The sequence below is a fragment of the Syngnathoides biaculeatus genome, chromosome 23 (genome assembly GCF_019802595.1).
Source record: "Syngnathoides biaculeatus isolate LvHL_M chromosome 23, ASM1980259v1, whole genome shotgun sequence".
Taxonomy (NCBI): Eukaryota; Metazoa; Chordata; class Actinopteri; order Syngnathiformes; family Syngnathidae; genus Syngnathoides; species Syngnathoides biaculeatus.
Genome location: NC_084662.1, coordinates 20149637 through 20174689, shown reverse-complemented (window position 1 = coordinate 20174689; position 25053 = coordinate 20149637). Strand labels below are relative to the sequence as shown.

Here is a 25053-nt window from a genome sequence, read left to right as displayed (position 1 = left end):
CATTCCAACGGAAGAAAAACAGTCCCAAAGCATGATGGTGTTGCCACACTAACCCTCTCCCTCTCCCCAAATATGTAATTTATCTTGAACACTCCAGTGAAGTGAAGGGTGGAGCTGTCAACTGATCACCCCCTTAGTAAAATGACTCCAATGATAGGGAAGAAACGTATTGTGAGGGTCTGCTGGGAAGAATCCCCTGTTAGAAAGAGTTTCAACTTCCACCTCTGAAAGAACTATGCTCATGCTCTGGGGGATGCACGGGACGTTAAGTCCAAGTGGACCATGTTCCGCGCTTCCATCACTGAGGGGGCAGACCGGAGCTGTGGCCTAAGGTGGTCGGTGTCTGTCGTGGTCGAAATCCCAGAACCCATTGATGGACACAAACAGTGAGGGATGCCAGGGGATCACAACCCTCAGCTTCCCTGGAAAAGTTGGAAAAGGGTGACACGCACTCTCCAGCTCAGGCATGAGATCCTGCCCCAAGTGGAGGAGTTCAAGTATCTTGATGTCTTGTTCACATGTGAGAGTAGGCAGATTAGTGCAGCGTCTGAAGTGATGCGGACTTTGCATCGGTTTGTTGTGGTAAAGAAGGAGCTAAGCCGAAAGGCGAAGCTCTCAATTTACCAGTCAATGTATCTTCCTACCCTCATCTATGGTCATAAGGTGTGGGTCATGACCGAAAAAACAAGATCCCGGACACAAACGGCCGAAACAAGTTTCCTCCTCAGGCTCTCACTTAGAGATAGGGTGGAAAGCTTGGGCTCCGGGAAGGGCTCAGAGTAGAGCCGCTCCTCCTCTGCATTGAGAGGAGCCAAGTCATTTGACTTGGATGCCTCCCGGACAACTCCCGGATGAAGTGACCCACCGGAAGGAGACCCAGGCTTGAATGCTGGGCAACCTAAAGAGCCTATGTGTCTTAGATGGCCTGGGAATGCCTCTGCATCCTCCCGGAAGAGCTGGATGAAGTGGCTGGGGAAAGGGAAGTATGGGTCTCCTTGCTAAAGGACACTACCCTCACAGCCCGACCTTCGATAAGGAGTAGAAGATGGATGGATATTTGTTTTATATATATATATATATATATATATTTACATATATGGCCACGTGGTGGTAATCTGAGCCTTGCTTATGTGGCGTTTGCAAGTTCTCTGCCACATCGCAAAAACATGTGTGGGTTGATTGAAGGCTCTAAATTGCCCCTCGGTGTGAATTGTTGTTTATATGTGCTTTGCGATTGGGGGCCACCAGTTCAGGGAGTACATTCGCCCAGTCAGCTGGGATAGGCTCCAGGATGCCTGGTTTGAGGATAAGTGGAGGAGAAAATTGATGGATGGATAAACATAACCCTCCTTTCCGTTCTCATGAGGACTGGTACCAGAGCCCAACCGGTGCATAGAGATGAATCCAACTATATGTAGTCGGAACTTCTCGACCTCACACATCAGCTCGGGCTCCTTCCCTGCCAGATTGGTGGCATTCCCTGTCCTTAGAGGAGAGGTGGGCAAACTACGGCCCACGGGCCACATCTGGTCCATTGGTCTAATCCGGCCCGCCAAAGATTTGTACAGAATTAAGGTTTGATGTGAATGATTGCATTTATTTCATTTAACTTGTAATGACAGGAATTTCAACACCAGGTGGTGCAGTAGGCGCAATGTCTTGATTTTGCGGACCCCGAGTTATCGCTCTTCTTCTACTGTTATCGCTCTTCTTCTACTGGTCAGATCAGAACCCATCTACAGCAATGTCAAAGAAAAGAAAAGTCGACAGTGAGTGCCGGGTGTTTAACAAAGAATGGACGCCTAAGTACTTTTTCACTGAGTCCGGTCCAAGGCTGTACTGTACGTCTTATTTGCAAGAAACCGTTGCAGTTTTAAAAGAGTACAACATCAGCCGTCACTTTACCACCAAGCATGCAAATTACACCAGCAACCTTTCAACACAAGAACGTACGGCTACCGCTGACAGGTTGGTAGCTAGCTTGCAGGCTCAGCAAAACACCTTTATTCGAGCAACTTCCATCCAAGAAGCAAGCATGAACACAAGTTATTTACTGGCATTCAAACGAGCAAAAGCTAGCAAGCCTTTCTCCGAAGGGGAGCATCTTAAAGAGTGCATGATAGAGACAGCAAGTATTTTATGTCCTGAGAGCAAGAACAAATTCGAAAAAATTTGCTTATCACGCAGGTCAGTGACTCGCCGTATTGAAGTAATTGACGAACACTTAACTAGCAAGCTAAACAAAAAAGCTGAGTCATTTACATTCTATTCTTTGGACTGGATGAAACCCATGATGTAAAGGACACCGCTCAGCTTTTAGTTTTTATCAGAGGGATTAATGAGAATTTTGAGATAACAGAGGAGTTTCTGGATATGGAATCCCTGAAAGGAAAAACACGTGGAGAGGATTTGTTTAACAGCGTGTAACCAGTCATACAGAAGCACAAGTTACCGCTCGCCAACGTTACCACAGATGGATCACCAAATCTGACAGGAAAAAAACGTTGGGATGCTCAAGAGAATTCAGGACAGGGTGAAAGAGGACAACCCTGAGCAGGAGGTAATTTTCCTACACTGCATAATTCACCAAGAAGCACTGTGTAAATCCGTGTTGCAGCTTGACCACGTAGTGAAGCTGGTTGTGAAACTCGTTAACTTTATTCGAGCAAGGGGACTTCACCATTGTCAGTTTATTCATTTTCTTGAAGAAACTGATGCTGATCACACGGACTTACTTTACCATTCTAATGTCCGCTGGTTAAGTTTGGGAAAAGTATGTAAACGTGTGTGGGAGCTCAAACAGGATATTAATGTATTTCATTTTTGGAGCTACTTGAGAGTACTGACAATTTTCCTGAGCTGAATGACACAGATTGGCTTTGTGATTTAGCTTTTACTGTGGACATACTGAGACACATGAACAAGCTGAATGTGAAGCTGCAAGGGAAACACCAGTTTGTTCATGAAATGCAAGCAAACGTCAGAGCCTTCAAAACCAAGCTGGTTTTATTTTCGAAGCAAATGTCAGACAAGTCATTAGCTCATTTCCCCACACTGGCTACATGAAAAGAGGCCCCGCGACACGTGACAAAATATAGGAAAACACTGGATGACCTGCATGAGGAATTCTGCCGTCGGTTTTGTGATTTTGGAAAAATTGACAGGGCACTTCAGCTGGTGTCATGTCCCTTCTCACACGTCCCGGAAACGGCGCCACAGGAGTTGCAGTTGGAACTGATTGATCTCCAATGTGACATGGTGTTAAAGGACAAGTTCAACTCCCTGAAACTGGATGGGTTTTATGCTTCATTAAGTGCAGCCAAATTTCCAAACATCCAGAAGATGGCACAGAAGATGCTGGTGTTATTTGGCTCTAAATATGTGTGTGAACATACTTTTAGTGTTGAACACCAACAAAGAACCCCACAGATCCCAGATGAGTGATGAACACCTCAGATCTGTTCTGAGAATTGCCACAACAGAAAACAACACTGTTCTCATTAAAAAGTATGTTAATACTTCAATGTTTTTTTCTTTGTTCTCTCTTTTAAAAGTCAATGTGGCCCCTAAGCCAAAACGTTTGCTCACCCCTGCCCGAGAGCTAGTTTCTGTAGCCCAGGATGGGATCGCTAAGGTCCCCACCTTTAGTGACCGCCTAGCTCACATTGCACCCGACCACTTATGGCCCCTCTCACAGGTGTTGAGCGCATGGGACGGGGGAACCGTTACCCTATCGGGCGGTGCCCGGCCAAGCCCCATGGGTGCAGCAATACCCAGCAATACATGAGGCTATATTTACTGGAAAAGGGAACACGTCCTACAGGACGTCACATGGATAAAAAAGGGTCCAGCATCATTTGAGTTTTCGTAGCATACCACATAGGGCAGTCATGGTGGGTGGGTTGAGTTGCAATCAAAACGCCAGTTGAGTCACTAGAATAGAATAGAATAAAATGAACATAGACTTTATCGAACTGAGATGAAACAGCATATTCAGGAGCTTCTAGAGAGTGAACCTTTCATCACGACCACAAAGATGCAACTTGCCAGAATCAAATGATAGTGTGAAGTAACAACAAAAGACACACTGTGCTCACAGCGTGCACATGATGATCACACTGCATTTCTCTATGCAGCCTCCAGCAAGCCACAGCTATCATCAAGCCTGCTATTCATTTCTCAAGCTGAGCGCTACACATATTCCTACACATGAGAGAGAAATAAAAAGGCTGCACTCTGGAGTCTGTTTCTAGCGTTGTGTCCCGATGAATCTTGGATTTGATTGCTCTACAATATTTGAAAGCTGATTTAACATGCAGTTGTACCACAAGGGGGTAGTGCTGATTCAAATGTTGAGGTTTTATTTAGTGGGAGGAAACCTGTCAAACTGGGACTCTTCCAACTTAGTGACAGCCTGGAGCTGCAACATGCTCTTCCATAGCTTCACTAACTTTCATTACGAGTCAGTTACTTTTTACTGTCCTCGGGTACAGGTCAGTTTTCCCCACTCCAAGCTGAGCTAGCTGTCAAATAAGCCACATATTTGCATAACATGTATCATTTAAAAATCCATCCATCCATCCATTTTCTGACCTGCTTATCCTCACGAGGGTTGCGGGAGTGCTGGAGCCATTCCCAGCTGACGTCGACCAGGAGGCATGGTACAGCCTGAACTGGTCGCTAGCCAATCGCATGCCACATTAACACAGACAACAGTCGCACTCACTAGGGCCAATTTAGAGTCTCCAATGAATGCGTGTTTTTTTGGGATGTGGGAGGAAAACGGAGTGCCTGGAAAAAACCCACACAGGCACGGGGAGAACATGCAAACACCACACAGGCAGAGCTGAGATTTTAACCCAAGTCCTCAGAACTGTGAGGCCAACACTCTCCAGCAAATCCAATAGTAAAAAATAAAAGCGAAAAAGGACCACAAGGATTTATTTTGTTACTCTTTTGTAAACTCCAACACTATGATGTAGTTTCAGCAATTAATATTCAAGTACCCATCCACTTTGTGATTGGTACCCATCCATTCAACAAGGAATTTTCAGATTCTAAGCGAGTGGGTCTCAGCTGCTGCTAAGCCGTAAAAATACAATTTATAAAGTATACATGCACATGCTATGTCTTAAAGCAATACTTACAATATTGATATTTATTGATATAACAGTGGATAAAATAGCAAATCTTGCAGTTATTCTCACCGGCAATGATCATGTCAGTAGATTTGAATCAAATATATAGAAACGGATGATGAGCATGACTCAAAATATCCCCATTGCTTTTAATTTTTGCCCCAAGTCCCCTCACGTTAAGTATTAGAGAGCCAACAATCCAATGTTTGGTGAACTGTGCTTTAGAATGACAGTAACAGCAGACAGATGTCTCGATGGCTGCTGAGCAGAGAGGCTGGAATGGGAGTACAACTGGAAAGGGGAGAGGTGGAAAAAAAATAAAAAATAAAATTCAAAAAAAAAAAAAAAAAATAAAAAATAAAGGAAACCAGCTGTTCTCAGTCCGCTCCAGCGTGACTGAGGTGGCAGGACCATATCAAAGTGCCATAAAATAAGCAAATAATCATTCAGTGTTACAAATGAGAAAGAAAATTAATGTTTTAATAAAAAATTACTCAAAAATATTTTTAAAAATGTGACAAAAACCTGCTGCGAAGAAGTGACTCCGTGGGTGCCGAACCATGAGTATGGTGGTGGAGAATCTGGGGGTCCAATGTTAAATCAAAATTTTTTTGTAAAAAAAAAAAATAAATTAAAAAAATGTAGGAAATGAATTTTGGTGTTTTGTTTTGTGAGGGATGGGGACTAGAATGGATTAAAATGCATTCTGATTTATTTAGAAGGGGAACAGTGATTTGACATACGAGCGTAGCCATGGAACAAATTCAAATTGTATCTCAAGGCACCGCCATATGAGCTATTCCATGCCCCCCTAACAATGTCCTGAATTATTCATACCCTTTATCGATAAAGGCATAACTGAAGTTTGAAATTTATAGTAGATTTTGCTTAAAAAAAAAGAAAAAAAAGAGCATCTGAACCTAATCAACCTGTTTCCTCACAATTTTCTGAATATTTCTAATAACACTAATGAGTACAACAGCTACATTATTTAAACTATATCATTCACAAGCAATTCCTGATCATGTCTTTAAACAATGTCAATGAGCCTCGTGCGCTAGATGCCATCTGGCATCCCTGTTCTCAATCGAAACAGAACAAGTGCCGCAACCAAAACTGAACTTCCTCTTGCAGCTAGAAATGGAACCTGACAGCTCAGTCACTTTCAGTCACAGTCAAAGGTTAGTGTGGGGGTGGACTGAGGATGTTTACAAGCAGGCATTCACAAGTGAGGCATGTAACAACACGTATGGATATGAACACTCGTCCGAAATAAACCAGAAAAAGTGTATAATATGGAACAAATAGGAGTCCAACATTTGAGCTGTAATCTAAATGAAACCATGGTACAGTAAACAGTATTGCCGTGAACTGTAAGATGAGTCTTAGTGTAAATTATACTGTAACTGAGCTAGCTGTATTGCTTGTGTGTGTGAGATTTACCTTCTCTGGTGCAGGACCTCAGGTTGCTCCCAATATCATTCACCTTGTCCTTCTGTCAAACAGGAGAGAAAAACAATTGGGTTAAAATCAATGCGGTCTGAGGGGAAATGATACTGGAAAGAAAAACAAATCGCACAGCACGTTGAACAAGTACAGAATGTGTATCTGCCGACGATGTCAACTGTGTGTGTGGGTACACAATCAACTTTCCACATTAACACACTTCCCCTTTTTCTCCTGACTCATACGACCATCCAGACAGAGGACAACACACACAGAAACACACGCACGCACACCACTGAATTATTCAAAACTGAAATTGACACCATTGCATCAAAAAGAGAGCTGATTAAGCCTCTGTTTGCTTCATGTCCAGTGGAGGATCAAATATCAATTGTCGGGGGGATATTGGTCACTCGGATGAAATACAACTCCACAGGGGTGGGAACAGAAATGAGATGAATTGTGACCTAAAATCTGCAAAAAATAAATTAGAGGTGCTGAGCCTATTGTCATGCCTAAACTTAATCTCTTGCTTCAGATGCAAATGCAGAGGGTAACTATTGAAACGGCCTTGTCATATGACACAGGAAATTTGTTCTCGATTGGCTCTTTAGACACTCTGGCTATTTGGTCAACCTAAAGCATGAAAGATCAAGTGGGGGGGAAGGTGGGATGCTGCAGTCAGTAGAATGTACAGTCCACAGTGTATCCCTGTCATTTCACATGACCGCATTTCATCTGCGTGTCACGCGAGACGTGTGGACATACATGCACCCACACACAATTTCTTAGACTTCCAACATCACCAAAATGGCAAGTGGACTGCCTGATTTAAGCACTGAAGTGACTAGATGCACCACATTCACACTTATGACTCCTCAAACCTTAATGCCATTTTCCACTTTTTCTGCAACTCATCTCCTTTCTGCAGACAGACACTCTTTCCTATTCAACCCTGCTGACTTTCTTTTCCTCTTTCACATTCACTTCTCTGCTACTCCATTCACATAAAAATGGGTTTCCAGAAAATGGATACTTTTTTCAAACTCACCGTCTACAAAATAACATTCTGGCAGAAAGTAAGAACAGCTGTTAGCAGATCTGCCAGTCGCTAAAGCAGGTGCTGGAGGTAGACAGAGGGAAATGCACAAACATGAAATAGTGGAAGTACTGAGCCACAACAGAATTAGTCAATAGCGAAACATTAAATTGTCAGCTCAGTCGAACATATATGACAACACCCCCTTTGAAAAGTAAGATCTTTACTAATTTTAATTTCTTGTAGGAGTACTTTCCAGTGTATGTAAGCTAAGGTATGAAAATAACAAAGCTGCAACCAATACGAGAGTCAAAGACTATCAAAGACGCCACCTTGCTGAACGGACAGTGAACATTATAAAGTCTCTCACAAAAGCACTCTTTTTAGGACTTATCTAAGTATGTACGCAGCAGTGCGAAGTTGTATTTGAACCGTTTGTTCCATTCACTGACTGGTTAGGCGCATCTGCCTCACAGTTCTGAGGATTCTGGTTCAAATCCGGTCTCGCCTGTAAGTTTGCATCTTCTCATGATGCCTGTGTGGGTTTCCTCCCATATCACCAAAACATGCACGGTAGGTTGATTGAAGACTCTAAATTGCCTGTAGGAAGGAGTGTGAATGGTTGTTTATATGTGCCCTGCGATTGGCTGGTGACTAGTTCGGGGTGCATTGTGTCTCTCATCCAGATTCAGCTGGGATAAGCTCCAGCGTGCCTGCGACCCAGGTGAGGATAAGCAGTATGGAAAATGAATAAGTACATGCACTCCTGAACATGAAAAAAAATCTTCAAGTACCATCTGTTCACCAAAGGATATATTAAGTATAGCATTGCACTGTAAATGTACAATTTTTATGATCCCAATGAGTTATTGTGAATCATTCTTGGCTCCCTTGAAAACTACATCAAGATAAATTGTTATTGTACAGTATTTACTTCTTTTGTTACTGTAAAGTAAAAAAGGAAAAAAAAAATCTCAAGAATGCCTCATCAGTGCTGATATTTTGTAAAAAGAATATCAAAGTCAACAATTTTAGAGGAGAATAAGCTCTCAAAGAGATCTTTCCTAGAAGCAGTTTTATCAGGACCGGACAACTTTTCAGTAAAACATGAGCAAATAATGGCACATAAGTCTTTTCTTGATGAAAGGATGGTTCTGCTCATCTCCTCTTTGGGGTGGGCACGGTATTTTCCCTCCCATCCTGCAACAGTACTGACAAAGTTCAGCAGTTGTGGTGAGCCAAGCTGACAAATGGGACGATCCTTAAAGGGCTACTGTCATGAAATGGATGATTTTTAGTATGTTATTAATGAGAAAACGTCAGCCAATATGGGCCCGTGCGTTTTTTCACCACGAAACATGATTTTGACGTATACAGCTTTTTGTAACTCCCGCCATGAAAATCCTCTCGAGGAATTTGTTTTCGAGAAGAAGCATGAAGTGACGTAAAGGACAGCGGGGCCCCCAAGTAGACTTGTTTGTTTCCATTAGTTTTACCTCCGGGAAGGTAGCTAGTTGTTCCTTTGTGTTAGCCAAAATGCCGGCTTATTGCATTGCTGAACATTGCTTGAACACTCGGGAGAATGGATTTACTCTTCATAAGTTTGCAAAAGACACTGTTCGTTGTGAAAAATGGATTGCACAGGTGCAGAGGACGAGAGCTTCGTGGGTTCCAAATAACAGGTAGGTGTGTATAGAGCTACAAAAAAAAAAAAAGTTAGTAGTAATCAGTCTCTCATAACAAAAGATCCGCGTACGAAATATGTCGATGTGCACGTTGGACGGCGGCGAATCTGAAGAACCCTGCCAAGAATGCCTCACTCAGCCGCTTGCGCGCAGTAATGTACCCCGGCTCGACGGTGTTCATCGAGTACTGCGGCGGCTATGAACATCCCCCTAAAAGCAGCACGGCTTGGCTCCATTATATACCACCACGGCGCTGAAAGTCAGCCACACCGGCTGAGGCGCCGCGCTCGGCGTTCACGGCTTCTGCGAAGTCTGCGCGTCGGGCTATGCGGACGGGGTCAGCTCTGAAGAACCCAGCCGAGAATGCCTCACTCAGCCGCGTGCGCGCAGTAAAGCGCCCTGGCTCGACTGTGTTTTTCATCAAGTACTGCGGTGTCTATGAACAACCCCCTAAAGCAGCACTGCTCGGCTCTGTCATAAGCCACACCGGCCGGTTGCGATGAGCCGCGATGGCTCATCTCCACCTTGGAAGTGGATCGGAGGGGATGCGGTTGGGGCGTGATCGCATATCATCTGAATATGGCTCGAAACAATAGTGTAATATTGCCCCGATGGCTCGAAACAATAGTGTAAAATTGCCCCGGTAACTTCACTCGGTTGTGTGGTGTTCTCCTTTTCGAAAAGAGCTTCCGTGTCAGAAGGGGTGCGTTTGTCTGCCATAGTTAGGGTGCAACGCGTCTTTTCATTGGCGAATGTCCAGGTGACGTCACGGACGGAGGATGCAGCCAATATGGCGACCACTCGGATATTGTAGAATGACACTTCTGCTACTTTGCGCATGGATGACGCGCTCTCCGCTCACATTTATATTTTCGTATAGACATTTAAGTGAATAATGTTATATGTATTTTTCATTACAATATCTATTAGAATGTTTATAGGGATGACACTTGGGCTTTAAGGTTCTAAATATGTTTTCATTTGAAACCTTGGCATGGAGGATTATTGAAAAATACTCTGAAAGGCCAATAATTCCTTCATTTGGCTAATAAAAAAATGAGGGATGAGTGTGATTACTACCTCAGCCACATGCAAAGGAGGTGGTTAAATCTTTTTTGCTTAATTTGTTTACATGCCAGAGCACACAATTGATTTGACCGACTACTACAAAACCCTGTTGAGGGGTATCGTATGGATTAAGTGATCAGGGATCAGGAGATAAAATAAGGAAAGTCTGTCACTTCACTATGGACAACAAATTTTGATTAGCAATTGTAGGGACACACCTGTACTGAAGCTCAAAATGAAGGAAAACATTCAAAATATATATATATTTTTTAATCATGTACTCTCTTTCCTGTTTTCTGTGATGCTTTATACTATATCTGCTTTCTGGCTGACAACAGCAGACCAGTTTGTTTTATTGTTCTTTGGTATAGCTAAAACATCAGAAAAGGGAGGAGAATATATATCAATTCATTGAATTCATTGGTAGGAAAGTTAATTATCTCCATTTTTAGCAAAGAATTCCATATACCACTACCTAAAAATGTACAATATATGTAAAGATTAGGAGACAAAAAAGAAAAGAAAACAGGAAAATTAGAAGAAAATGGAAAATGGATAAGAAGAAACTATTCCTTTCAAAGCCTCCTTTATCCCAATTTCAGTTTCTGCGTAATTATTTCTAGAGATGAGGATGAGATGCATTTTAGGTGCCAAAATGTATTTGAATATACGGTTATTATCCGATATGGACGTCAAATGTATTCCTGACGATATGGCAGCAGCAGTCACATAGCATGACAGCTATTCTGTTTGCAGATGTTCAGGTTTGAATTCAATTATTTACATGATCGAGCATCAAATCCACCAGAGGAATGTGCATATTTTCCATGGCTTCAAGTCAACCAAGGGGGTCTATAGAATGCAGTCAAGGCATGTCCTGTGTGTGACAACATCACTACTGTAGCATTTGAACAAAATGACAGAGAGTGAGCAAGACATACAATAGATGTGTTTGTGGGGGGTGATGTTTTGGGTCGAAGCCATGGGGCTCATTGTGAGTTGTATTCTTCAAATCCAAGGGGTCACAAAAGGGTCAGTTAAACAATGGTTCAATAGCCTTGAAGACTGTTGTGCTCCCATGAGGTAATGAGGATGCATGGGCACATGTCACAACTGTAACGAGTCATGTCTGCTTTCTGCACGACAACAGCTTATGATTTGCTAATAAATTGGTTACAGCTCAGGGGCTTTTAAATGGCTTACAAAAAGCAAGCCAGGAACTTCATAAACCATTTATGTTCAAATGTGTTATTATTATTGCATGACAATGTGTTGATCTGGCAAAATTTCTATTGGAGCACAATACTGCCCCAAAAACTGATGCATGAAATGAAAGCAGGATGTACTCACACAATAGATGGTAAAAATGGTCACTCAGCAACATTATTGGACAACAAAAGCTTCTCAGTCTCAGCACCAAAAACACCAACCAAAGAACAAACACTGGGAAGTGCAGACCTCTATGGCTCCTTGTTTGCTATATATATATGATCTACAAGTACAATCAAGAAAATGTAAACACCAGGATGCCACTCAAGCCAAAATGCCAAGAGTGACCTTGAGTCTAGCCATTCATTTTTTAAATCCCTGAGTTATTTTTTTTTACTCCACTGGCCACGGAAATGGGCCTTCAAATTGGGTTAGGGGGAGCAGAGTGTCCCTTGAGTTCTCCACACACTGCAGCAAATGTGACAGCATAGTGTGTTGGGGGTTGAGTTCATCTTGCCAGGAGGTTGCTTACATTTTGCCCTAATATGGGCAGGGGTTGGGGGGTGGAGAGGGTGTTGTAGTGCAAGAGTGAGAAGAGGGAAACCTGCCTTGCAATATCACGATAGCAGGTTTAGTTCTCTCTTCTGTATCACTGACCCTTGTATCATTTCCTCTTGCAGTCTATTCCAAAAAGGCCTGAAATGTTTTGCTCTAATACCTACACACTTTAAGGTCCCTCGCAAAAGGCAGCAGCCTCTTCAATACATCCCGACAGCTTATTACAGAATACAAAGTTTTGCCTTTGTAGTCCTATACCAGCTATCTCACTACCATGCACTTGATTCAGTGACACCAGAATCTGACCCAATGCTCAAACTTAAAGATGACTCAGTGCAAAGTTAATATTCCACTCTCACATCTAACCTCTGGTGAAAAGATGAAGAGGGGAGCTGATGGATGAAATAAGATCAACCTTGTTAATACAGACAAACTTTTACACAATTTTTTTTCCTGTTCCCATTTGTAGCATTCATACACTGTATTTGTACTGTATGTTGTTGACATCTTAGCAAAGCTTTTCAGAATATGGTTGTGTGTCACGAGGAGAGTGTCTGCGATGACTGACAAGACGTGCTACAGGGAACAATGGAGGAAAACAACTCAGGGAAAAAGGAAAGTGGGAAAGTAAAGGAGGGCGTTTGGAATTTGAAGAGGAGGCGGCACAGTGGCTGTCTGACCAATCGTAACTATTGCAGTGTAAAAATTCCTCCAACTCCTCTGCTCAATGCCACTTCTGTTCTATCATGCCGTGCATGTCAACAGTACTGCAGATACAAAGGGAACCATGTCGATGTGTGACTGGGCTGTGTGTGACGCCGATGTATGCAAGCATGGATGTGCGAGCATTAAGCAACTGGAAAAGGATCCTCAGATTGGTGGAGGTCATTTTAATAAATTCACTGCAGCTCTCAAGTCTCCTTGATAGGTGGTTACAAATAGATCAATGTTGAGTTCACATTGGTGGACCGGACCTAAAAAAAGCAACATGGTGCATACATTTGGTCTGGATCCCATAGCATTCAGACTGGCATTCATTTCACAAACTAAACAAAAGTTGCCAGTAAATAATGCACTGGTTAAGTCATAACCCATTTGGAAAGCGCCGGGGAACATGAGTTCGGGGGAAAAAAAAGTTCTGTCTGCTGAATGTTTTTTTTTTTTTTTTAAATTGGCAGAAACGTCAGTGCAGTGTCAACACTTGAACTAAAGTGGTTTCAGTTCCCATCTTTAGTCCACACCAGGGTTAAGATGGTAGCAGTCACGTCACACTTGACAAACCACACCATCACGCTAATCGCAGCAGAACTTGTTTTCTGTATTTTTCCTTGGTTCTGGAATGTTTTTATTATGGGAGCAAGCAGTGGACCACACATTACACAATGCTACCGTTATTATTAATGCTCACATACAGAAAGAAATCTCTGGCAGGGCTGACTAAACGGTCTTCCCAATGAAAAAACTTGTTTATGGCTTCTGGCTGATCAGTGTTAATCACTTTAAAATGAGTCAAGATAACATCTGATGTTGAAAGAGCACGGCACACTTTGGTCTTCCATATAGCGCAAGTCTGCTGCTCACACCAATGCCAAAATCATACACACATGCTATGTCAATCATTCAAAGCAGCGTCTTGTCTCCCTCCTTGAACTGCTTTTAATTTTAAACTTTTGCATGGACAGTTTGCAGATATAGTGACAGTTTTGGACACAAGCACAGCAGACCATAAAGTGAGAGGATAAATTGCCCTAATTATGGAAAAAAATTGAACTATTCCCCTCATACAACCCAGCAAAATTGAACTGAAATTATATTTGCAAGATTAATAACCTACATTAAAAATCACAACCCCAATATGGGGATTTTAGAGTCCCATCCCTCATCAATAAAAAGACAATAACAGATGCACCTGCTGTGGTAAGTGGGAATTTGCCTGAATAGTAAAAAGCAAGTTAGGCAGAGACTGAAATGTTTTGCTAGCTCTGTGACTGTTGAATAACAGATGAAGATGGTTAACTTTTTTATTAAACTATATATACACATACTATGCAATAAATATTTATATTTATTATAAATACATCAATGCAACATTCTTGATCATGATGAGAAAATTGAGTGTGTCGGTATTCTAGCATCGGAAAACATCTCTTCCAGATGTATCAAAACTGTAAATATTGATCAGGCGCCAACAAAGTATTATTTCAAAAATAGTCCTCCACCAAATATCAATATGTTGTGTTCAATATTACAATCATTAAAATGATTCAAAAAATTACTTCACATTTCCATTGCTTTTATAGTCCGTTGACGGAGAAAACTAGTAAAGTAGTATGAATGTTATCCAGTCATGGAACTTTACCAAGTACACTATAAAGACTGGCAGACAGTGAACATAAATCCAGTGCACTGCTTGCACTTCACCTGCACATAAGTGGGCAGCGAAAGCATAAAAAAATGCTAAAAACACTTACGGAGAGTTGTTGTCTCACTTGACAAGAAGGTGCATAAAAGTGAAACATGAGCAGGAAGCGTGCAGGGTCATGAGGCAGCACCGTTGCACACAGAATGCTAAGAACAAGCAGACAGTTTGGGTAAAAGAGGAACACATTTCTGCAGTCAGTTTAACTCTCATGGTCACATTGTGACACGTACACAGTTTACGATACACAAACCATTTCCTGAAAGGGGAATGGAAACAGGAGATGACAGAGGACTGCCAACAATGAATAATAATAAACGTGGGGGAATAGCAGCACTAAAACAATATCAGCAGCCCTAATAAACAGTCAAGGCTTGTGTTTTTCAAAGTTCAAAATAATCCTAACCTTTTAAGAGATAAGTTACACCCACAGCTCAAATTTATTAATCTCGTTGACCCAATTGTAAAACGGAACACCGTTTCGCTTGGTCTTTACTGCCAGTTTTATGAATCACACCTGTTTTTCCCCACATGGCAACATGTCAAAATGTCTATTTAATTAATGATTAATTCTGAGGGCAGTAAAAATGTTATTTCAATGAGGAAGATGAACACTTTAAATAATGAAAATTACACAAATGACAGAAAAAGTCTATAATACAGTTCAGAAATCGGCGGGGACAATTGTCGCAGCCATTCAATTTAAAATTTGAGGTGAAAATGAACAAATCCGAACATTAAGCCTAACAAAATCAAATCACTTATTTCACTTCAAACTTACACTGTACTTGGCTTAAAGGAGACAGTCTGCACGGCATAATTGGACCCCCCTCATTTCTTTTGCAAAACCTGCATATCTTTAGAAATACATGGAAATGTACCAAACTTATATCATTAGGATCTAATTTAATTGGAGTCCCAAAGTAATTTAACATAGAAATTAGTTTTTTCTCCCAACTTATTATAATTTCAGGCAGCATGGTGGTGCAACTGGTTAAATAATTGGCCTCACAGTTCTGAGGACCGGGGTTTAAATCCCAGGCCCGCCTGTATAGAGTTTACATGTTCTCCCCATGGGTTTTCTCAGGGCACTCCGGTTTCCTCCCACATCTCAAAAACATGCATTCAGGAGACTCTAAATTGCCCCTGGGTGTGATTGTGAGTGCGACTGATTGTCTGTCTCCATGTCCCCTGTGATTGGCTGGCAACCAGTTCAGGGTGTAGCCCGCCTCCTGCCCGATGACAGCTGGGATTGGTTCGAGCACTCCCGCGACCCACGTGAGGATAAGGGGCTGACAACCTTTATTGTTTTTTGTATCCTTCCAAGAATCTTTTTACACGTCTCCAGTGGGATTTTCTCCCAGTCTTCTTTTGCAATTTGTTCAAGCTCATAAACATATGCAGTGTTCTTTTCCCCAGTGGCAGATTTTAGCTTCCCCCCAAAGATTTTCCAATTGGATTAAGAGCAGAACACATTGCTAGAATGACATCCCTTGTAAAAATGTACATAGTAGTTAGTTTACAGCCACTGAGGTTATGGAGACCATAGCTGTGCCACAAAAAGTGAATGCTGAAATTGTTGATGAATTTTTGGATAATTTCACCAGGAAAAACTCAAATGTCCTGAATGTTGTTGCTCCTTTTGAAACTAAGACAACGTTGAGGTGACCAAGACACTGTGGAGGAGCACAATGATGGTAAAGACCTCGAACTTAAAGGTGAAGGAATGCAGAACATATGTAGATTTGAATTTGCTTGATATTTTACTGTAAAATCAATCCATAAAGTTAAACATAAGCACAAATAATCAAAATGATACTACATCTGAAACCACCCAGGAAAAATTAACATAGAATTTGATATAGCTGAAAAAACAAAACAAAACCACAGAGATGGTTCAGGAGCTGAAACCATCTATGAGCTGTCTTGACTCAATACCATTTGACTTTTTCCAAATCTATTGCCATGTCTTTGCTAGTTATTTGCAGCAAATTGCTTACTTCTTACTAAATTACTTACCTCCCTCCTATATATGCTAACCATGGGTTGAATTCTTCAGAGTTTTAATTTTGACTATGATAGCTTTCCAGATGACAAACAGTTATATCAAGCAGTGTTTTCGGCAATTTTTTTTTTGGCAATAAAGAAAAGTTGATTACTTTTACTAAATACCTGGAGTCACTCTTTATAAAAACCAAAGACCAAGTCCAAAATCTTGGTATTCTGATTGATTCCAACCTGACTTTCAACAATCATATCAAATCAATCACAAAAACTGGCTTCTACCATCTGAAGAACATATCTAGAGTGAAGTCTTCTATGTGTCAAGCAGACCAGGAAAGGCTCATCCATGCTTTTATCTCAAGTCGACTTGACTAATGTAATGGTCTTCTGACTGGACTCCCTATAAAGAGCATTAAACAGCTGGAGCTCATTCAGAATCCTGCAGCTTGGGTTCTGACCAGAACAAACAGGTCTGAGCATATAATTCAAATTTAAAGTCTTTACACTGGGTTCGGCTTTAAAATAGATTTTAAAGCTCTGCTACTGGTCTATAAATCATTAAATAGTTTAGATCCAGAATACACAAAAGAACTGCTAAAATAAACTATAAACCCAGTAGGGCACTAAGATCGACAGACAGGTCAAATAGTGCCGCACAAAACAAATATGGTGATGGAGCATTTAGCTATTATTTTGCACACAAATGGAATAAGTTGGTAACAGAAGTGACAAAAGCCCAAAAATTCTGTTTTTAAGTCCAGGTAAAAAACGTTTTTTTCCCCTCACGCTTTTTAAAGCATTTCCACTTTTAAATATTTATTGTGCCAGATGCCATTTTAATTGGAGTGTGATTACCCCGCACCCCATCGACCTCCTGCCCAAAGATAGCTAGGATAGGCTCCAGCACTCCCGCAACCCTTGTATGGATAAGGGGCTAAGAGAATGAATGGGTGGATAAGCTGTTTTTCTTTTTCTTTGTTTTTAAATGCTTTTAACCATGTATAGCACATTGAGTTTCTTTGTGTATGAAATGGGCAAATACATTTGCTTTGCTTAACATGAGCAGTGATCTAGTAATGTAAATAAAATGTCATCCAAGCACTGGTGTATTTCGAGAAGAACTAGTGAGCATCATTGAGAAACTCTTGGATAAATTACTTGTCAGTCGAGCTGAATAGTGTTACTGTTGAGTGAAATACTGTATCATGAAAGGAAGTTGATGGAACAGTTTCTCAAAATAAAAAAAACATAGATCATGCATCAGTAACAATACAAAACTACCTCTTGTGCTTTTCTTGGGCATTCCCCATTGTATATTTAGGGGCATAAATATTAGGACATCTACATGTTTCTCATCACCACACTGGATATGAAACGAAATTAATATGATGTGATTTCACTGCAGTTGTTCAGCTTTAATTTGAGGGCATTACATCAAAATCACATGAATGCTGTAGGAATTAACACAGTTTGCATACAGTACATCTCAGTTTTTAAGGCACCAAAAGTAATGGGACGAATTAACAATCATGAATTAAAGTCAAACCTTCACTTTTTAGTACTTGATTGCATTTGCAGTGAATTATAGAGTGATGTCTGGAAAGCATGGACATCACTACACGGTGGATTTCATCCCTGGTGATGTTCTGCCAGGGGTCTACTGCAACCATCTTCAGTTCCTGGTTGTTATTGAGGCTTTCTCCTTTAGTTTTGTCTTTTGCCTTCAGAAAGTGAAATGAATGCTCAGTTGGATTCAGGTCAGGTAACTAACTTGGTGATTGCATAATATTCCACTTTTTTGCCCTAAAAAAACTCTTTGGTTGCTTTCACAGAATGCTCCAGGTCAAAAACCATCTGAAATGTGAAGGACTGTTGAATGAATTCTGGACTATTTGGCCGAATATGAGCACATAATATTGCCCGAAACACTTCAAAATTCATACTACTGTAACTTAAGGAAGTTGTAGTTTGCTGTGCTTGTGTATGATTGTGATTATTCCTTTTTTTCCTTCCAGTTTGTTCAATAAAAGGATCTTTGACAACTCACCTTCTATCTAGCAATGGTGGCGCATATTTAATTAGGTAATATTACAACGTTACCTTTTGTTGGCAGTCGTAGACATGCTTCAGCTTCATTTATGAAGCATAAAATGATCACAAACTTTGGACATTGTCTTTTACGCACACTTATCTCCTGACTTGCACTTATTGCTCTGTAATAACAGTCCTTAAGGGGCAAAAAAATAACCATATATTCCTGCAATGTAGCAAATAATTCATGATAAAACTATGAAATAGATAAAAAAAAAAAAAAACTGCAATGCAATGAACCAGCAAAAGGTGAACCACTATATGTATAGTGGGGTAACTGTAGTAAAGGAAGAAACTGTTAGCTCATTTGGTAACCACATTCAATTTGCAAACTTGTCATTTTTGTTGTTGTTGTGAATATCTTGGAAGATATGTTAAACAAACAGTCAACACAACCAGCTGCTCATCTGTGTCCAGCAACACCGCCAATTCACGGAGCCTGTGCCTCAACTCAACTCTGTGTTTGTGACACACATCCACAAAAGGGATTCACATTGTGAATATTGGACCAGTTTAACATTTCCAACTGTTAGCCTGATCAGCTCAATAACATGTAACCTATATGCTGAAAAAGATCTTTTTCAAAAGAAATTTTCCAAGAGAGCAAGCAGTCTGGTTGTGCATGTGTAGTGTTTCTATATCAACTGATATTACAAAAATGCCAGGCATGCATAGTCCATTGCATCACATTACATGTACATGGAAAGATTCAAAAACTCAAAAGGGTCATTGTTATGTAGCAGTGACTGGTGAAAATTTAAAAAGTGCTGCAAGGCTCCTGTTTTTGTTTCGACTGTGTACAAAATACTGTAATGCACAACAAGCCTTGATAAATGCAACAAATACAAGGTTCATCCACAGCCATTGTCCAGTCGCATTTGAGCAGCATTCCCTAAATACTGCAATTAGAGACGAACCGAAAATGGTGAGAGAAAACAAACTTGTGCGCACATAGGCTGTGACTTGCAGCTGTTGCAGTATGCTTTCTCACCAACAAAAGAGCACCATGAAAAGCACGATTTATAGAGCAGATTATTTGTTGGGTCATTTCCGCACAAGGTCGAATAATGAGATAAAATATAGACTTAAATACGTCAGTTCTGATCAATTATCTTAAAACGTGGGTTGGTTTGGATTTTTATTTTTCCCTAATTTGATTTTATATATATATTTGAGTCCCGGCCCTGCCTTTGTGGAGTTTGCATGTTTTCCCCTTTTCTATTCTAAAACTGATGGGAAGCCAGTGAAAGGACTTTAGATTTGCCATAATATGCTCTGACATCTTGTTGTGGTCAGAACCTGAGCTGCAGAATTCTGAATGAGCTGCTGCTATTTAATGTTCTTTTTGGGGAGTCCACTCAGAAGACCAAGTCAAGTCTACTTGAGATAGAAGCATGGATGAGCTTTTCTTGGTCTGCTTGACACATACAAGCTTTCACTCTAGACATGTTCTTCAGATGGTAAAAGGCATTTTTTGTGATTGATTTGATACGACTGTTGAATGTTCAGGTCGGAATCAATCAGAACACTAAGGTTTCGGATTTGGTCTCTGGCTTTTAAAGACAGTGAGTCCAGGTATTTACTAACAGCAAATCTCTTTTCTTTATTGCCAAAAACAATTGTGTCAGTTTTGCTGTGGTTTAGTTTAATAAAATTTCATCTTATCCAGTTATTTATCTGCTTTAGACAGTAGTACAACACCTCAATTGAACTGCAGTCATCTGGAGACACTGCTGAATATAAATGTTTGTCATCTGTATAACTTCTTCTTTTCCTTTCGGCTTGTCCCATTAGGGGTCGCCACAGCGTGTCATCTTTTTCCATCTTAGCCTATCTTCTGCATCTTCCTCTCTAACCCCAACTGCCCTCACGTCTTCCCTCACCACATCAATAAACCTTCTTTTTGGTCTTCCTCTCGCTCTTTTGCCTGGCAGCTCCATCCTCAGCACCCTTCCACCAATATACTCACTCTCTCGCCTCTGAACATGTCCAAACCATCGAAGTCTGCTCTCTCGAATCTTGTCTCCACAACATCCAACTTTGGCTGTCCCTCTAATGAGCTCATTTCTAATTCTATCCAACCTGCTCACTCCGAGCGAGAACCTCAGCATCTTCATTTCTGCTACCTCCAGTTCTGCTTCCTGCTGTTTCTTCAGTGCCACCGTCTCTAATCTGTACATCATGGCCGGCCTCACCACTGTTTTGTAAACTTTGCCCTTCGTCCTAGCAGAGACTTTTCTGTCACATAATACACCAGACACCTTCCGCCAGCTGTTCCAACCTGCTTGGACCCGTTTCTTCACTCCCTTACCACACTCAACATTGCTCTGGATTGTTGACCCTAAATTAAATTTTTGAAAAATTTGACCCAGGGGTAGCATGTACATGCTGAACAGTAGGGGTTCAAGAATTGACCCTTGATAGACCTCATAGGTCATTGCCATTTGTAGCATTGCCATTTGTAGCATTTCATGTTGAAATGTAAGGCAAGGATCAGTTACATATAAGGTTATAACACGGAGCTCGCTCTCTGGCGAAGAGCCTCAGTATGACACCTGAATCCAGGCTGAACACACACTATATACAAATGAGGCTTTATATGTCAGGGGATGAAGGCTGTCATATTCGGCGGCGTTGTTTATCATAAACGCCATATTTGGCTGCCACCATTCATGTTTACATTGTGGCTGGTGGATGTCCAAGGTGTATTCGGGGACACTGCATGAATAAGAATGAATGTTCTTTTGTATTACAGTACATGATTCCAAAAATTGATCAGTAGGAAAATGATTTGTATTAGAATGCTTTACTTAAAACACTATGACCTCACTGTCATAGAATTGGGTTTTTATTTTGTTTTGCAATATAACAATAGATCAGATAAAATATTTTGTTAATATAGTCAACCAGAGCTGCAAGGAATGCTTTCCAAAATATTATGAGTCCAATTCATTTTTCCAACGGGGGCTGAGGAGCCCACAGCTGCCACTGCTCTGGGAGCAAGCCAGCGAGAGTGTAGTTGGCTCTTGTGAGTTCTATTTAGTGGCTAGCTGTTAACTGGATAACTGTTTGTTGGCCTGCGTGTGGCCATGGAGCTAAAGTATGAATGTGCTTATTTCGTGTTTATTGTGTTACTGCTTGTACAGTAAAGGAATTGACAGTGCATTGGAGGATGTGTTTATCCCTAACCACTCGTAGGTGCATTACAATACATTAAACAGTTGGAATCACATTTTTACATACAATAGAAAAATGCCTAAATGTCTCACACAAAACCAGACATGGCTTAGTGATGGCCACTCCAAAACATTGATTTTGTAATCCTTAACCATTCTGTAACCAATGTGAAAAACAACCGTACAAAAATTATGCTGCAATGCCTGTACAGAATTTCAAAGTTGGGATTGTTTCTCTGGCTTGTAAGATTTTTTTTTAAGCATTTTGACCAAACAGTTCAATTTTAGTTTCATCTTTCTCCAAAAATAAAACCATTTGTCCCCGTGTGCATTTGCAAACTGTAATTCGGCTGTTAGATCTTTTTTTTTTTTTTGACTCATGCGATGTTTCTTGCAGAGTGGCCTCTCAGCACATGTTGATTAATTTCACAGATGACAATACTACACTCTTAACAGCTTCTGCCAGCATCTTTACATCTTCGCTTTTGTTCTAGGGTTTATATACACATTTCGTACCGAAGCACATTCATCTCTATGACACAAAACCCGTTTCCTTCCTGAGTGATATGATAGCTGAACATTCCCATGGCAATCATTCCCAACAAATTAACGTGGCACCTTCAAACATCTGGAATTGTACCCAAGGATGAAGCAGTCTTTTGCAAATCCATAATTACCTTCCTGAGATCTTGACCGATTTCAGAATGGGGTTGTGGTAATGTTGGTGGCAGTATTTGATCACAATATAAACTGGGATATGAACTTAAATGATCCGAGCACGGCATTTGTGTGTGAGATCAGTCACCCCTCCACCAACCAAGTGGACCTTTCTGTGATTGTCATTACTGAATATTTACCAACATCTCTTTGGTTGTATTAGTAAATAAAGGAAAGGACGATACTGTACATGTCACATTCTTGTGAATCAAACTGTAAAGATGGAAAAATGACACTGCTCAAAGCCATGTATTGTAGGTGTGACATTTTAAACATTTTTTTAGAATACTTTGTAGATTTAAGCAAACAGAATCAGATGAAGAAATACACATTTGCACAAAAATATAACAGTTTTGACATTTTGAGTTTACTTCGCCTATAAATTAAACAATCAATACTCTATGTTGGCATTTGTAGATGTGCTGTTGTGGCAAATTACTTCTAATTTGAAGTGGATACACTGCACTTAATCTTCTTTTGTACATTTGAAATTATTCCACACTTTCTACAATCTCTGCCTTTCATGAAGTATTTCCTACTGGCCCACTGCCAGTACCAGAACATGGGGAAAACATTCAAACTCCACAGTGGAAGGCAGTAAGTGACATGTGTAATTCAGCTGCGAGGTGCTGTTTCCATGGAGGGAAATGGAATCAATGCTGTCTTGTTGGTGCACAGTCACTTGTTTAGATTTTATAGATAGTTTTTTTTAGATTTCGCTCATCATGCCACCAGTGGCATATGTGAGGAGAGATGAGAGCTCTCTCAATTGCACAACGAATACAGGCTGCTTTTCACAATACAAAAAAATTGTTTTACATTATGGTACATTATGTTATTCCTGGGCTATATTGATGTTACAGACAAGTTATCAAGACACCTAATACCTGTTTTCAATTGTGAAATAACGCTCCTGTTAAAGAGCTTACCTATATTGAAAATAATGAAGTAGGAATGTAGCACAAACAAGTGATCCTTTCACTAATATCCTAAGGGACATATTTGAGAGTAGCCCACGTCAAGAGACAGCTGCTTCAGTCATACATCTCTACCAACAACACCCAGAAGTACACTGCAGGATTTCCACTGGCTTTTAACTACTTGGAGACCACAGCAGAGCAACAAGTCATCATATCCATATGCTTGTTCAAACCAAAACTGGTCTCCCATTGCGAGGTCGTCAACATCAGGTTAGTTGGCAGTGGCATTGCTTCTAGATCAAATGGTGTCAATCGCTAGTTGCTATTCAAATCATGAAGGATTAAAAACATTAAGGTGCAATTCGGGTAGAGAAAAAATATAGCTGGATATGCTACTTGACACCTAAGTTTCCAGGTTAGCCTTATTTTCCAGAAGCGCAATAAAGAAAGAGCGATAAGTACACCCACAATAAACCGCAAATGGTCAAAGGGCACAAGAGGCGTTGGGGAAATGATTTTATAATCCGTGCAGCGATAGATATGGGGAAAAAAACTGTTTGGATTGATTCCTAACTTGGGGAGTCTAATGTAAGCTAGCGGGTTAGCCTCCCCGGCATCTCTCCCATGTGAGCTCATTTGACAGTCAGGGATAGACAATTGCCATTGGCAACCCACCAGGCGGTTAAAGCAGAGCCATCGGGACGGGAGTTAAAGTATCTTAAAAGAGATGAAACTCACCAGTCTGTGACTTTGGGGAGTAACGGTAGCAGGTTATCAATGAAGAAAGTGTGTGTGGAGTCCTTTGCGGCGACCTTGGCAACACAGTCGGTGTCCAGCAACATTGAGTCACAGCTCAGGCCCCGCCCTCTGCCTCCAGGAGAGCGAAAAAACGGTCCGACTACTAAAACCCGCCCATTCCAATTTTGATTGGCCCATATTAGGGACAGTGCAAAATCGGCCAATTAAACTCCACTCACTTGCTTCGGAACTATTAGCGCGTTCACATTATTGTGTGGATACTGAAGAGGAATTACACTCGAATCTGCATTTATTTGCGTCTGTGTGCCCGTCTGTGTGTGTTTATAAGTTGTCTTTTATTTATCATTTTATCTGTATTATTTCATCATTTACCTCATGTATGCAAAACATTTTGGTTTGCTTCGCTTCGTGAAAAAGACCCCCACCACCAAAGTGGGGGATCGGAAAAAAGTATAGCTCGCTGGACCCCATAACGAGCCAATAGGGGAATCCCCAAATCTACACCTTCTCCACTTCACCAATCTAGACAATTTCAAAGATTCACAAAATTCAGGAGGTGAGGAAATGTTTTCTCCATTCCGAAAAATTCCCACTTGTCATGAACCTCAGCCTTTTCCAAACAAAAACAACAACATCAACAAAAAGAACCCAAGTGATTCTTTTCCATTACTGTTAAACTCATTCAGAATATCTTGGGAAGTATATTTCATTTGCCAATCTTCTTCTTTTCCTTTCGGCTTGTCCCGTTAGGGGTCGCCACAGCGTGTCATCTTTTGCCATCTTAGCCTATCTCCTGCATCTTCCTCTCTAACCCCAACTGCCCT

General features: G+C 40.9%; 1 protein-coding gene across 6 annotated transcripts in view; it reads right to left on the bottom strand.

Annotated features, from left to right (window-relative positions):
- fam49a (family with sequence similarity 49 member A) overlaps window positions 1-24335 on the bottom strand; it is a 37073-nt gene extending 12738 nt beyond the window's left edge. For 3 of the 6 annotated variants that reach the window (XM_061812661.1, XM_061812662.1, XM_061812666.1), the window contains exons 1-2: window positions 24209-24335; window positions 6582-6633 (exon numbers count right to left, since the gene is read on the bottom strand). Coding sequence is in view for 1 of the 6 variants with exons in the window: in XM_061812660.1 (XP_061668644.1) it covers window positions 6582-6633; window positions 14615-14711; window positions 24209-24312 (253 nt within the window). In the remaining 5 variants the exon portion in view is untranslated. Of the gene's footprint in view, window positions 1-6581; window positions 6634-7635; window positions 7659-14614; window positions 14712-24208 lie in introns of those variants that run through there. The other 3 variants (XM_061812660.1, XM_061812664.1, XM_061812665.1) reach the window with 3 other exon arrangements.
- Between the last annotated feature and the right edge of the window lie 718 nt (window positions 24336-25053).